Here is a 15,713-nt window from a genome sequence, read left to right on the forward strand (position 1 = left end):
AATTAACTAATAACCATGATATGTTTGATTATTTTGTATATTATAACAAAATAATCTCTTAAACTTATTTAATAATTATTACATAAAATAACAAAATATGTACTAGTTTTGTATATAAACCCAAATAGTTAACCCTAATATAGCAGAATAACAAAACACACACACATAAATAATCATAAACACAACCATTATCTTATATCACTGACAATTGCCTCTTCAAATGAAGCTGTCTCTTATCCATTATGCTTTTCCCACTTAGCTCTCTATAGGAAGAAAATGGAGGATTGATTGAATTTAATTAATTAAATTAATAATTTTTTTGAATGATTAAAATGAAAACCACCTATATTTAGAGTGACTTAACGAGTAAATTACCCTTAAGTTGGAAGCGTGTATTAAATTTGTGAGTATTATACTATCAGTTTGTCAATTGGATTGTTGAGTAAATCGGCGTCGTTTTGAATGGTTGTGACTCAAATCAAGAAACCGTCATGAAAGGGCGGGAAAATCATTTCAAAATAAACAACAGCGCTGTCCGTACAATACCCATCTTCTTATTTATAAAATAATGATAAAGATATAAATAATAAAAGGGAAACAAGAATTTTTATGAATTCTGCAACAATCCTTTCAGAGTCATCACCAAAAATGGAAGTTGATCAAGAGAACCGCGTGCCATCAACGCGCTCTTCATCTCCATCTAGGAAGCGAACTTCCCTCACTAACTCTCTTCCTCTGCAACCTTCCTTGGCCAAGAAACGGGTCGTACTCGGTGAACTCGCCAGCTCGCCCAATATTGGATCGGGTCAGAACCCGAACTGCGGATCCAAGATCGAGAAATGCCCAAGTAGCGAGAAGAGACTGACGCGTGAACCGAAAGAGAAGAAGAAGAAACAAGAACCTAGTGATGTGATTGATGAAAGCTTTGGCGATCTGAAGAAATGCTCCTTCTCGTCTTCTATATATGGACATCTCCACTCTTTGGAGGTATTTATAAATAATAAAATTTCCCCTATATTCTAATTTCTATATATTCACTTTGCTTCAACGTTAATTAGGTATTAAAGTTGGTTTGAGAAATAGTCACTTTTATTTTTCTTTTTTCGCATTTAAATCTAATTAAGGAAATCTGGGGTTTGGAGTTTTGATTTTGGCTCAAAAGAAAAAAAAAAACGAAGCAGGGACTCTGTTTCATACGCATGATAATTGATAAGTAATAATGGTTAATGATGAAATTGATGCAGATTGAGGAGAAAAGGAGGCCATTGCCCGATTACATGGAGAAGGTGCAGAATGGTATTACAGTGAATATGCGAGAAATGCTGATGGCATGGTTGGTGGAAGTAACTGAAGAATACAAACTTGTTTCCGACACCCTTCATCTTACAGTGTCATACATTGACAGATTCCTGTCTTCTCATCCTGTCAGTAGGAACAAGTTGCAACTTCTTGGTGTTTCATGCATGCTTATTGCCTCGTAAACACGTTACCCCAGCTCTTTTTTTCTTTTTTTTTTAGATAATTCATTTCATTTTCTTATTGAATTGATGATCCGTTGATGACACAGTAAGTATGAAGAGATCACTCCTCCCCATATAGATGATTTTTGCTACATCACAGATAATTCTTACACTAAGGAAGAGGTATATTTAAATCTTATCTTTATTTTTGGTCTTTCCTCTCTTTTTCCCGTTGTTTCTCGACTTCTTTTACACCTATGAAATCTCAATAACTTTGCAGGTGGTTGAGATGGAGAAAGAAATACTTAAATTGTTGGATTTCGAAATTGGTACTCCCACTACTAGGAATTTCCTCAGGCAAGGATGTTGCTCAAAATCCTTTCGATTATCTTAATATATCTAGTGAAGTAAATGGTATGTGCTTGTTGTGCTTGTAGAATTTTTATGAGAGCTGCGGAGGAAAAATGCAAAGTAAGAACCCAACAATTATATTTGTCCTTGCTGTTATATTATATTCTTACTGACTCTGCCTTCTTTCTATGCTCCACAGTATCAAGAATTGCAGTTGGAATTTTTGAGTTGTTATCTTGCAGAGCTAAGCTTGCTGGACTATGGATGTTTACAGTTCTTACCGTCAATAGTTGCTTCAGCAGCTATTTTTCTTTCTAGATTCATTATCCAACCAAACACGCATCCTTGGGTAATCAATCTTTATATTTTGTGACATTTGAGTGTCTTCAGACAGCATATATGAGAGTTAGTGTCTTATTTCATATTTTGGCAATTAATTGGCACTGCTTAGGTGGTATCATAAAAAAAATGCCACAAAGCTTGTGGTAATTTTGTGTTTTACGGTGACTGGTTTCAGTTAGATTGAGGTTCATTGTGTGAAGAAGTTTAATGTTTAACCCCAAGTGTTTCCATGAACATATTCTTTTACTTGTTTCTCAGAGCAAGTCACTGCAACGTTACTCGTGTTATAGACCAATTGAATTAAAGGAATGCGTGCTTTCCATCCATGCTTTGCATCTGAATCGAAGAGGGAACTGTTTGAGAGCTGTGACAGAGAAGTATATGCAACATAAGGTGATTATCTAGTTTTTAAGTTCAATGTTGCATCTTCAGATCATAATAGGATCAGCATCCAACTAGCCATAGTTGTTAGTTTCTTTAATCGGCTGAATGATGCTGCAAGTTTTTATATTACATCAAGGATTCAGATCATGACGCCGTATCTTCTAAGACATGACACTACTAGTTGTGCAAATATATTCTGATGAGAAATTTGAAACAGTTCAAGGGCGTGGCCATGTTGTGTTCGCCATCAGAAGTCCCTGGAAGGTATTTTAAGGAGGCTGTTGATGAATGATGTTAGGGGGTCCCTGAATGTTGTCTTGACCACCTGGAGGATGAAATCGTTGTTCAACTGCTGGTTGAAAGGGGGTGGTCCTTTTACTTGTTCAGTGTTCATAGTTTCTACAAAGCAACTACTATTAATTTTGTAAATAATGATGTTAATTACATAGCCAATACATATATGATTACCATAGACCCGGATTGTTTTTCTTTTTGGGTTTAATGTATATCTGCGTGAAAATTCAATGTACATGTCTATATATGATTACTCAAGAGGTTGCCAATTTGTTGCATTTTTTTGTTCTTAAAAATGGTAGTAAGAAGTACCATTTTCTATATAATGAGAAATGAGAAACTATAAACATGTGGTGATAAACTTAGATTTTAGTATCATATTACTTTTCTTTTTATACGTTCATGTTGGTTTTTGTCATATTAATATTCTTTTTATGCGTTCAGATTATTTTTTAATTTTTTTTAAATAATTTTTTTGAATTTTATGTATTTTTATAAAATTTTAGATTTTTTAATAAAAAATGATTTTTTATAATAATTATATATTTTTTATTTTTTAAATATTTAGAATTAAAATTAAGTGGACAAAAAATTTAAATATTAATAGTTGTTATACTAATAAAAAAATCATGCCAATATTTTATTAAAGGCTTGACGTGATTAACACATTCGTCAAACATTTCTTTAACACTTCCTATTCCTAATATTGTATAAATTTTTTTTACAAAAAAAATACATGTTAATTTTTATCCTTAAATGGCTTATGAGTTGGGCTTTAAGTTTGAAATGCCGGGAGGGACCGATTAGGGTTCTGAAAATCTTATTGGACCTAGAGCCTAAAACGGATCCGACATGGGAGAATAACCAACGTTGAGGAAACGACGAAGATCAGGACGAGAACAGCTTCGGTTGCAAGACAAAAGAGGGAAAAACAAGGCCTGAAGTTTGGTATAATCGGCGAAGATGGAAGTGGAAGTAGACGAGAAAGACCTAAAATCGGCGGGAGCCGAGCTTTTGAAAGATGGAAGGCGCGGTTTACGTATCCATGGATGGGAGATCGAGTCCCGTAAGCGCTCTATTCTCAATTCCTCCGCTCTCCAACAATGGGAGCAAAAGCTCCATACCTCTCACTTTCCGGAAATGATTTTCGGTGAAAGTTGTTTGGTCCTTAAACACCTCGGCAGCGGCACCAAAATTCATTTCAATACATTCGATGCTTTGGCCGCTTGGAAACAGGAAGGTTTGCCTCCCGTTGAAGTTCCTGCCGCTGCTAAATGGAAATTCAGAAGGTCTAAATCTCATGTTCTTTCATTTTCCTCTTCTTTAATTTAATTTGTAATCGTGTTTTTCGATTTTTTACTTTTTATTTCTTTTAAGTGAAAAACTAAAAGTGAAGCAAAATTGATTACTTGGATTTTGCAGTAAACCCTTCCAGCAGGTGATATTGGACTACGACTATACGTTTACAACGCCTTATTGTGGAAGTGAAACGGTTGAGCTGGAGCTGGATTCAGACAAGGTCTGAGCTCTTTTTCAAATGCGACTTACTTTTAAACCGTTTCTTGAATTAGGGTTTCTTTCATTTTTTTTATGGAATTGTAAAATGACTGTGACATACTTTTGACAGTTTTGTTGTTTGGGAATTTAGCAATTAGGAATTTTCAGAAATGGTGTATCTTTGTTTCCTATAGCTAATTTGAATTGTTTTTTTAAATGATGATGATGCTATTTTTGTTGGTATTGTACGTTGTGATCAGCATGGAAGTGGGGGAATTTCTGAGGGGGACTCGGGCCTCCATTGGGAAGATTGCAAAGAGCAGCTTGATATGGCAGCACTCACATTAAGGGAACCTATTTTGTTCTATGATGAGGTCAGCTTCTTAGATTATAAACATAGTATGAAAGATGACGCAATGAATTTTATGTGCTCTTCTTGATACTCCCATGTTTGAAATTACAGAAATAACCATGTTTTTTTTTTGCAGGTAGTTTTATATGAAGATGAATTGGCTGATAGTGGAGTGTCACTTCTAACTGTGAAAGTGGTAATTTTGATTTTTGAAAGGATTGTAATCCATAAAATGTTAGAATGGAAGACAACTAATTACATTATCGGTTTTCTTTTCCCAGAGAGTCATGCCAAGTTCTTGGTTTCTACTCTTGCGATTTTGGGTAAGTTGGGAGACTAGCACTGCTCTTAATCTATGCTATTGACATTTTCCTAGCAATCATGTTTTTTTCAATCACCTGCTGCCCCCCTTTTTTCCTCTTTCTCCTCTAAGAAATGCTGAGCTTGGTTCATGTGGTTGCCTGAAAACCCCTTAATATATAAGCTGCTTCAATATGTTTCCACTTTCAGCCATTTACTCTGTTTCTCTAACAGCTGCGAGTTGACGGAGTGCTAATGAGATTAAGGGACACTCGCATGCATTGTGTTTTTGACGAGAGTGCAAATCCTGTCATTCTTAGAGAAAGATGTTGGAGGGAAGGAACGTTTCAAGCTTTGTCTGCTGTAAGTATATAACCATTCAGGCACTTACTTTCTCTCCGTTATTTGTGTGTCCTTGCCTACACTAACATGTATTCATTTGCATATATGTACTTGGGAATGTTACCTGGGAAACTTGTTTTCTGCCTTTTAAGTTCAAGTGGCAAGCCACAAGCTAAATTTGTGTTGCTGCAAACTTTGTGTAGTTTTTCATTGTTTCTCCAAACCAGTGCCAGATGAGAATTCATTTGATGAATTTCTGTCATGGTATGTTAACTTTAAAAATGTGCTATTTGAAGTGGCTATTTTTCCTTCTTTTGGTGTTGTTGGGGGTGGGCAAGTATCTCCTTAAATCTAACTCAAGTTGAACGTTGTTCCTAAGCACAATATTAATGTTTGGCAATATAGCCTTGACAGCCACAACACTGACTTGATAGATTATTAGGTAACATTAGTGTCAGCTTTGATGTATGTCTATCAAGGGATGCAATAAAATTAGCACATTGAATCTTATATACATATATTATGAACAAAAGAATCTTTTTCTGCTTAATCTTATGACATTGATGTTTTGCTTCTTGATGCTTTTCTAACTGTGGCGCAGAAAGGATATCCTACTGATTCTGCTTCATATAGTGATCCAAGCAGCATCAGCCAAAGGCTACCTGTCATCATGCATCAGACCCAAAAGCTTGTAGTCCCTGGCAATGGAAATTGCCTCGCGCGACAGATTCGTTAGTTGGATATGTAGACATTGCGAATTTGATCCATTTAGGTGGATTCATAAGCAAAAAAAAATCATGTTCATGCACTTGATGTACCATTAACAAGCAAAAATTTATGATGTGATTTTGAGTGTAAGCAAGAATAAGAATCTCTATCTACTATTTGTTTTAAGGTGTTATAGTTTCATCTTTTCCAGGATTAACCGTGACAATTGCCAAGAGTGGAAAGAAATCAAGCAAAGTTGATAAACTAGAAGGTGTGGTTTAGGTGAATATGTAATGTCTTTGATCCATGCAATCTCTAGTGGTTGCAGTCACCCTAAAACTATAGCAATCTGTAAAAATATTTAACCAAATTGTACCCTTTGTTATAGGGCAAATTTCCTTGCAGTCCCACAAAGATTACTCAATGATCTCGTTTGCATAAACATGTGAAAGATGGGTACGAGTTTTGAACGGGTAAATTTAGAAAAATATTAAATAAGTACAATCTGTTTAGTAAACATGTAAACAGTGTATTAAATATGAAATGATAACTTTAAACCAGCCCAACACGATACGTTCAATGTGTGGAATAGTGTGTATATCTCGGAATAAATGATCATTTGTGACAAACAAATGCCACTATTTTTAGTTTAGGAATTGATGGACTTCTTCGAAACTACAACTAGATTTCAAAGAGTTAGAAAGGATTCATGGAGAAACTAGAAATTAAGAACCAAAACGAAGAAACCCAAAAGCAATATCTAGGGATGGTCTTGATTCTTTCATTTTGAAGAAAAAAAAAGGAATAAAGAGACTAATAACTAAAATACCAATGCACAGTGAAAGGACATTCTTGGCGTTTCTTCTAGTTATTTTTAAGGCAGAAACAGAAACGTAGCACTGAGTCTCTAAAGTCGTCAGGCGAGTTAGTATCTGTGCTTTGATGTATGAACAAATCTCCAATCATTGATTAGAGTCGAAGATTCAAGTCAAGCTTTGTTGGGTCGGAGGATGGTGGTTTTGGTGACTGAGGATCCAATCGGAAGCTTCCTGGCCACATAAAATCCATTGCATCATCCACTGTAAACTGCATCCCTGACACTCCAAAACCTGTGTAAGTTTCGGTAAACCTTGCTACACTTGCAGCTCCATCTCTGCTGGGTTTATGCACTAGGGAATGAGGTCGAACACCAAGTGACCGAACCATATGATTACTACTACTATTACTAATCATTGGCAAAGCCATCATAGACGACGACGTCATCCTCTGGGAGTGGTATCTCCTGGCCGCACCCCTCTCCCTCTTGTGGGCGTTTTGGTGGCCACCCAAGGCTTGTGAACTGTAAAACTTCCTCATGCAGAAGTTACATGAGAAAACCCTGGTTGAAACTGGTGTTGATTGAGTGTCAGAATCTCCTGCTGTTGATACTGAATTCCCACCCAAGCTCAGGTTCAACCACTCTCCTGCTTTCCCTTCTTCAACTGCTTCATTGCTATCTCCATCAAATCTTAGCTCGCTTTGTTGTTTGATACATATAGTTTCAGGTTCAGCTGCTTCCTCTTCTCTTTGGAAAATCATATTTTCTGTGTAATTCAGAAAAAAAAGGGACGTTAAAGCAAGTGTTGAAAGGATTTACAAAGGTTTTCTTTTTTTTTTTAGTTTTTGGTATAAGTGGAAGCGTTGGATCAAACTTTGAGAAGAAATAAATGGTGGGACAGTAAGAGGGTTTGATGTCTGCCCCTGTTTTTTTATTCATCACATGTTATTACATGAATTCCACCCGAATTTAGTAATTTTAAGACACGACACAAGCAAGATATAAAAATATATATGAACATGATTAGGTTTATTTCATAGGGGTACTGCTTATGTCATACTTACTGTTGCCCCTTGTCAAGGCTTAGGATTCCCCACTTTCATCTTTCAGCTCCTTTATTGCTTCTTTCTTTGTCGAAATGGGAACAACTTTAGTTATATGATTCCTTTTGGAGTAAGAAAATTGAAATCCAAACAAGAGTTGCATTTATGGTCAAAACTTATCATAATCTTAAAAGAGTTCCCACAACCCCAGCTTTTATGTATATGGACCACTCAGGAAGCATAACAAAGAAATTTCCCATTTAATCATAGCTTTGCTTTAGTGATTAATTATCAGAGATTGAAGCAATTAAGCATGAATTTACATACTAAAATGAAACTGCTCAAGCAGGTGATTCTCAGCTCTCATTTCACTAACCTTTTCCTTTAGCTGTTTCAATTACTATTCCAATAATTACCTTTTTTTCGCTTAATCAATATTGTAAACAATTAATTAAATTAATGATATTTAAATTTTAAATTGAGTATTTATATGATATCAGTTAAGTTTTGTTTTTGATAAATCTAATTATGGTTATATTTAAAATACGTGAATAAATATATATTTTTATAATAAATAAAATAGGGAAATAGTATGTTAGTTAAATATAATGTGGATGGTATTTAAAGAAACGTATGATATTTGTTATTATAACTGTTGGCAATAGTACTGTAATAAAAAAAGACCTTCCATCCACCCATAATATAATTAACATGAGAAAAAGATGGGAGGAAAGCACTAAGAAAAGATGGAGTAGTAGTTCCTCTGTAGTGGTGATGGGCAAAGTGACGAGTGATTGAGAAGCTTTGTTGAATATAATATTAGAATAAGAAATGTAGATGGAGTGATGGGATTGGTAGGTTTAGTTTGGATTGTAATAACCCCGTTTGGTTGATGGGGGGGAAGGGACCCAGAGAATGGGCAATAATTATAATGGTGGTAAAGCTAATTATTATAAGCAACAGGAGATAGGATAGGATGGTATTGGTAGCTATATATCTTAACCCAATTTTAATATGTTGTTTTTGTTGGACAACAATATCTATGCGGGTGTCTTCATGTTGGAGATTTCACTTCCTTGTCTTTTTCCTTTCCAATTTACACCTATGGAGTAGTCACCTATGTTTCTTTGGACTAAGTGTATTCACACTTGACACCCACTTCTAATTATTATTATTATTTATATAAGTAAATGATATCACTTTTTAGATTTGATATATCATTTGATTTGTTAAAGAGTGTATGTATGCATATTACCCATATATAATAAACCGACTTAAGAAAATTGTTTTTAAGTTTTAAAAAAATTAACAGTCCAAGTAAACCAAGCCCTATGAACATCTACTTGGCTCGCAATCCTTGAGCAACAAGTGGGTAGTAATCCCCAACAGAAGTATCTATCATAAGAGACAGAATTAATAAAAGGGTTGGATGCACAATCTTGTCGAATGAAGGATATCTGTTCTACTCAATCACATGTGAGGGATAACTTGGCCCTTACACACTTCTACACAATCGGCAACCTTAGGGCAATTGAAGGCTTTAGAACAAATACTGAAGTATGTTTATCTTTAGAGAGATCCTCTCTTTAACCTTATCATTATTTTGCAAAAACTTTCTCTTAGCTTTCATTATATTCACTACTCTGACATAAGCATCAAAGACCGTCTTGAAGAACAAGCTTCAACACCCTCATAGCTTATTCTTTGTTCTGTAGTCTAAACATTTTTAGCTCAATTGCAACCTCCAACCTAACCATCTTTAAAGAAGACATTAACATTTGATGTCATCTATGGAAAATAATTAAAGAGCTATGGATCTCGCGTTGAAATTAACCCTCTTAGCATTATTGGAACATTTTCAAGTATTTATAGTGTTCCAATAACTATAAATGAATAGGTGTAATTAATCAAAAATTGAATCTTTTGGTTATTGGTCAATAGTTATATCACTTGATTTTTGAAAAAGAATTATAACTATTCAAACTATATGTCTTTTTTAAAATGTTATTATTTAGAAAAGACACCTATTGAAAGAGGTCTTTATGAAGAGACATGAAGATTTCTGTAAGTAGGAATGAGATTTCATTTGGAAATCAGATTAAGAAGTTCTAAAGTTCTTTCTATCCTTCATCATTTTTTAATATTATTAGATTGTTTTATAAACAATTACTGTAGAAATTCTTTGTAAAAATTGAGCTTCTTGTTATGAATTTCTTAGTGCTTAGTGGACTATTCTCGTCAGTGCAAAAGGCCAATAGTCATTGGCTTCATTATATCCTTGAGGTTAATTTGCTTGAAACTTTTTTTCACACCGAATATAGGTGAGGGCAAATTTAACCTTAAATATAATGACTTGATACACGCCTTAGGGCCTTGTCCTATTTTTTCATTTTCTATTTGAGTTTCATTCGTGTGTTTGAGATTTTCCTCACCGAAAACTTGTACTAATAATTTTAAGGTTATATTTCATGATGACTACTACAACACATGAAGGTGGAACACTAAAGGAGTTGGCTTCCAACTTTGTCAAACTTGATCGGTTTGATGGTGACAATTTCTGATGATGGCAGGAAAAAATGCACTTCTTATTATCAACTTTGAAGATTACCTATGTTTTGGATACTTCAAGACCAGAAGAGAATGAAAACGAATTTGTTGCTGCAACCCAAAAAAGGTAGAAATGGGAAAATGTTGATTACATGTGCATAGGTTACATATTGAATGGCTTATCTGATGGTTTGTTCGACACCTACTAGAACGAGGTCACCGCTAAGGAATTATGGGACAAATTGGAAATAAGATACATGACCGAAGATGCTACAAGTAAGAAATTCCTTGTTAGTTGTTTCAATAATTATCAAATGATTAATGGCCGTTCTGTTATGGAACAATTTCATGATATTGAAAAAATGTTGAATCAATTTAAGCAATATGATATGAAAATATATGAAATGATTGTTGTTTCCTCCATATAGACAAACTTCTTCCATCTTAGAAAGATTTTAAAAGAAGTCTATAACATAAGAAAGAGGAAATATCTTTTGAGGCTTTGGTAAATCATCTTCATATTGAAGAAGAATATCAAAAGAAAGATCAGAACTTAGATTCTGAAAATGCCAAAGTGCATGTTACGGAGGAAGTACAGACTACTTAGCCATTCAAGAGAAAGTTCAAACAGACTAATAGAGTAACTAAGTTCAAAAAGAAACAAAAGGGCTCATGTTATCATTGTGGTAAGGCAGGACATTTCAAGAATGAATGTCGATTTTTAAAAAAGAAATCATCTTCTAAGGCTAATAATAACGAAAAGTTCATTGTAATGATATCTGAAATTAATATGACATAAGATGATAATGCATGGTGGATTGATGTTGGAGCAACCAAACATGCGTGCAAAGGAAAAAGCCTATTCACAAATTCCACACAATGTGTAAATGGCAATGTCTTGTATATGGGAAATTCTTCCACCGCGACAATCAAAGGCAAAGGACTTGTTGAACTACAATTCACTTCTAGAAAGGTTTTAATCTTGAATGATGTATATTGTGTACCAAAAGTTAGAAGAATTTAGTATTTGGAAGTCTGTTAAATAAGTTTGGCTTCAAACTTATTTTTGAGGTAGATAAGTTTATTCTATCTAAGGGAGAGATTTTTGTAGGGAAATGATATATGTATGAAATCAAGTTCAAACTTAATATTATTAATAAGAATAAAAATACTCTTTTTGCTTATATGGTTGAATCTTCTTTATGACATTATAGAACTCAATATTATTAATAAGAATAAAAATACTCTCTCTGTTTATATGGTTGAATCTTCTTTATGGCATTATAGATTAGGTCATTTGAATTATAGAAAATTGAATGACATGCATAAGTTAGATTTAATTCTTTTTTATTATTAATAATATTGAAAAATGTAATACATGTATGTTGACTAAAATTACAAGAAACCCTTTTCCTAAGGTTAAAAGGAAAACAAAGTTGTTTTATTTGATACATAGTGGTTTATGTGACATGCATAATACTCCTACATTAGGTGGAAAAATATTTTGTTACTTTGATTGATGATTGTTCTAGATATTGCTGCATATATTTATTGCATTCAAAAGATAAAGCGCTTGATAAATTTAAAACTTATAAATTTGAAGTTGAAATTCAGTGTGAATCATTCATCAAGTGCTTAAGATCGGACAGAGGTGGGGAATACTATAATTCAAGTTATTTTGAATCCACTAGGGTTGTCCATTAAGTTTTAGCCCCTACACACCAGAACAAAATGGTATAGTTGAAAGAAAAAATAGATTCTTGATTGAAATGGTAAATTGTTATCATATTCAAGTCTTGGACAAGGTTTTGGGGAGAAGTTGTTCTAATGGTTTGTCATATATTGAATAAAGTTCCTAATAAGGAAACTAAAATAACCCCCTATGAAGAATGGAAGAAAATGTAACCAAACTGTAATTATTTGAAGGTTTGGGGCTGTAGAACTATTGTTAAAGTTACAACACTAAAACGTAAAAAGTTAGGTGAAAGAGGAATTGAATACATATTTATAGGATATGCACATAATAGTAAGGCATATAGGTTTATGGTAATTGAACCAAATGATTCAATTTCAATTAATGCTATTATTGAATTAAGAGATGCTATTTTTGATGAAAATAGATTTAATTCTATTTCAAGACAATTACAACCACAACAATTGATTCATTCTTCAAATGAGAATGAGATTTCATTGGAACAAATTGATAATAATGATAAATCTTGTCAAGAATTAAGAAGAAGTAAAATGATTAAAAAGGTTAAAGATTTTGGACCAGATTTCATTATGTTCCTTGTAGAAGGAAAATGTGAAAGTATATGCAATAAGATACCTTATTGTTATAATACAAAATCTGGTCCTATTACATTTGAAGAGGTAATGAAATCTCAAGACTCTACTTTTTGGAAAGAAGCAATAAATGATGAGATGGATTCAATAATGGGAAATCAAACTTGGATCTTAGTTGATCTTCCATTAGGTTCCAAACCAATAGGTTGTAAATGAATTTTTAAAAGGAAAATGAAGGTCGATAGAACCATTGATAAATTTAAAGTAAGGCTGGTAGCAAAAAGTTGTACACAAAAACAATGTATTAGCCGGTTTCTCTGAGTTAACCGACTTCCCCTTTTGGTTTGGATTGAGTCGAGGAATACCAGTTAAAAGGCGTCAATTTCATACTTTAATAAATTTACTTGCCCCTCATTCCCTTGAACCTAAGTTGAGATGAGCTAATTCACTTCTTAATTATCTGCTTTCCAGAAGCAAGGAACAAAAAGCAGGGGAAGCAACTGACCTCAAAGAATGACTTTTAGAGATTACTTTGGTACCTATGCTCTAGTAGCAAGAATTGCTACGATTAGACTCTTAATATCACTTACCTTAATGTATAATTTGGTTGTTCATCAGGTGGATATTAAAACTACATTTTTAAATGGTGAATTGGAAGAGGAAGTGTACATGGAACAACCAGAAGGATTTGCTATTCTAGGAAAAGAGTATAAGGTATGTAAGCTTGTTAAATCTCTATATGGATTTAAACAAGCACTAAATCAATGACACCAAAAGTTTGACAATGTTGTTTTAACTAATGGCCATAAAATAAATGAATCCGATAAGTGCATATATAACAATTTTGAAAATGGAAAATATGTCATAATTTGCTTATATGTAGATGACATGCTCATTTTTGGCATGAATTTGGAACAAATAGAAAACATAAAGAAATTCTTATCAAACAAATTTGCTACGAAGGATATGAGTGTAGCAGATGTTATTCTTGGGATTAAAATAAACTGAGAGGAAAGTACTATAGCTTTATCACAATCACATTAAATTGAAAAGATCCTTAAAGAGTTTGATCTTTTCAATTGTATACCAGCATCTACACCCATGGATCCTCAAATAAAATTAGAATTTAATGCTGGTAGGAAAATTGATTAATTGAAATATGCAAGTCTAATTGGTTGTCTTATATACATAATGACTTGTACAATACCAAATATTACATATGTTGTTGGGAAATTGAGTAGGTACTCAAGTAAACCAAGTAGTTTGCATTGGCAAGTTTTGAATAGAGTACTTAGATACTTCAAGAACTATTAATTATGGATTGTGTTACAATGGATATCCTTCAATTTTAGAAGGGTATTCGGGTGCTAGTTGAATTACAAGTTTGGAAGACCATGCATCTACTAGTGAATGGATATTTATTCTTGGTAGATGAGCCATTTCTTGGGGTTCCAAGAAACAAACATGTGTTACTAATTCCACCATGGCAGTAGAATTTATTGCATTAGTTACTGTATCTAAAGAAGCAGAATGGTTAAGAAATTTACTTTATGATGTACCTCTATAACCTAAGCCAATTTCACCTATTTCTATCCGTTGTGATAGTGAGGCTACTTTAGAAAAGGCATATAGCCAAGTATATATTGGAAAGTCTAGACACATTAGATTAAGACATAACTATGTCTGACAATTAATCTCTAATGGAGTGATCACTATTAATCATGTGAGGTCAAGCGAAAATTTGGCTAATCCTTGGACAAAAAGTCTTGCTAGAGATATAGTTAACAAGACCTCAAAAGGGATGAGACTTAAGCCCATTAGTTAGAGTCACCCAGGATGGAAAATCGACTCAACGCTTGGTATAACATCAAGTCTTGAGTTCAGTGAGACAAAGTATATCACTAGTATGTGATTGTTTGCACTATAAATAAATCCATGCTAAGATTAAAGTGCTAGGTACCTATAATGATAGGGGAAGGATGAGTAATGTACTCTTAATAGACCCATAACATAAATATGTTAGAGTGTTATAATTATGAGAACACTCTTGATGGTATATACCTATATGAGTGGAAATGTGGTTGCTTCTAGGAGCTCAAAGGCTTGGCTCTGACAACATTTATGAAAAGAGCACACATACACTATAACAACCCCCTTTTTAGTCAAATCAGAATAGTAGTTTTGGGACCACAAATCTGAAGTCAAAATAATTATTTTATTATTATTTTAATGTCTACAGCATGATAATATGTTTTTGTGAAAGTTTCGTTAAGAAATTTTATCGCTTTGATTAGTCAATTTGATAAAAAAGATTAAATCGCATAAAGTGTAAAACTTGAGTTCGATCTAAATGTGTTAAAAAGCTATAGAACCTTAAAGTTAAGGTTCTTAAGTGGTAATTGGTCCATTTATATGGTAGTGGAAATTTATGAGATTGGTATTTTTCAAATTAGTGTGATTAATTAAGGTTATATTAGTAAATTAGTATTTTAACTTAAAATAAATAAAACAAAACAAATACATTACCTATTATCATCTTCTCCACCGAATTTACGGTAACAAGGAAGCTATTTCTTCTCTTTTTCATTTGGCCAAGGCATTTATGCTCAATTAGGTATGGTTTTTGTCCCGTTTTTAATGATTTCTACGTTTTGAGATCGTTGCAGCTAGGTCTAGCTAGCCTAGAGACTATTTTGAAATTTTTTTAAAGATTTTAGATGTAGAAATTGATGAATATATGAGTATTTTGATGTTTAATGATAGATTATGAATGGTTGTTGATAGATAAACAAGTTCTGTTAAGTGATTTTTAGTGAAAATGTAAATTAGGGATTAAATTGTGAAACGTAAAAAATTTGTGGTTAAAATATGAAATAAATAAAAAATATGGGTTGATAGGGACTTAATTGAAAATTTTATAGCATGGGTTGTGGTTAAATTGCATGAATTTGTGTTTTAATGTAATAAGAACTAAATTGTAAAAGATGTAA

The 15,713-nt window shown here is 33.3% G+C and overlaps 3 protein-coding genes across 3 annotated transcripts; 2 read left to right on the forward strand and 1 right to left on the reverse strand.

Moving 5' to 3' along the window:
- The first annotated feature begins 544 nt into the window (after positions 1-544).
- LOC107938357 (cyclin-A3-1) lies at positions 545-3,100 on the forward strand. The gene is made up of 8 exons (XM_016871487.2): positions 545-987; positions 1,245-1,477; positions 1,568-1,643; positions 1,741-1,817; positions 1,898-1,931; positions 2,011-2,160; positions 2,412-2,546; positions 2,755-3,100. The coding sequence occupies exons 1-8, from the start codon at positions 610-612 to the stop codon at positions 2,827-2,829; spliced, it is 1,158 nt and encodes a 385-aa protein (XP_016726976.2). The 5' UTR covers positions 545-609; the 3' UTR covers positions 2,830-3,100.
- Positions 3,101-3,606: 506 nt separating this feature from the next.
- On the forward strand, positions 3,607-6,216 carry LOC107938344 (TIP41-like protein). The gene is made up of 7 exons (XM_016871468.2): positions 3,607-4,120; positions 4,254-4,350; positions 4,589-4,702; positions 4,817-4,876; positions 4,962-5,003; positions 5,215-5,343; positions 5,924-6,216. Exons 1-7 carry the CDS (start codon positions 3,795-3,797, stop codon positions 6,056-6,058), a joined length of 903 nt encoding a protein of 300 aa, XP_016726957.1. The 5' UTR covers positions 3,607-3,794; the 3' UTR covers positions 6,059-6,216.
- A 559-nt stretch (positions 6,217-6,775) lies between these two features.
- On the reverse strand, positions 6,776-7,867 carry LOC107938351 (zinc finger protein 4). The gene has a single exon (XM_016871477.2). The coding sequence runs from the start codon at positions 7,606-7,608 to the stop codon at positions 7,000-7,002; it is 609 nt and encodes a 202-aa protein (XP_016726966.2). The 5' UTR covers positions 7,609-7,867; the 3' UTR covers positions 6,776-6,999.
- Positions 7,868-15,713: the final 7,846 nt, after the last annotated feature.

The sequence above is a fragment of the Gossypium hirsutum genome, chromosome A12 (genome assembly GCF_007990345.1).
Source record: "Gossypium hirsutum isolate 1008001.06 chromosome A12, Gossypium_hirsutum_v2.1, whole genome shotgun sequence".
Classification (NCBI taxonomy): domain Eukaryota; kingdom Viridiplantae; phylum Streptophyta; class Magnoliopsida; order Malvales; family Malvaceae; genus Gossypium; species Gossypium hirsutum.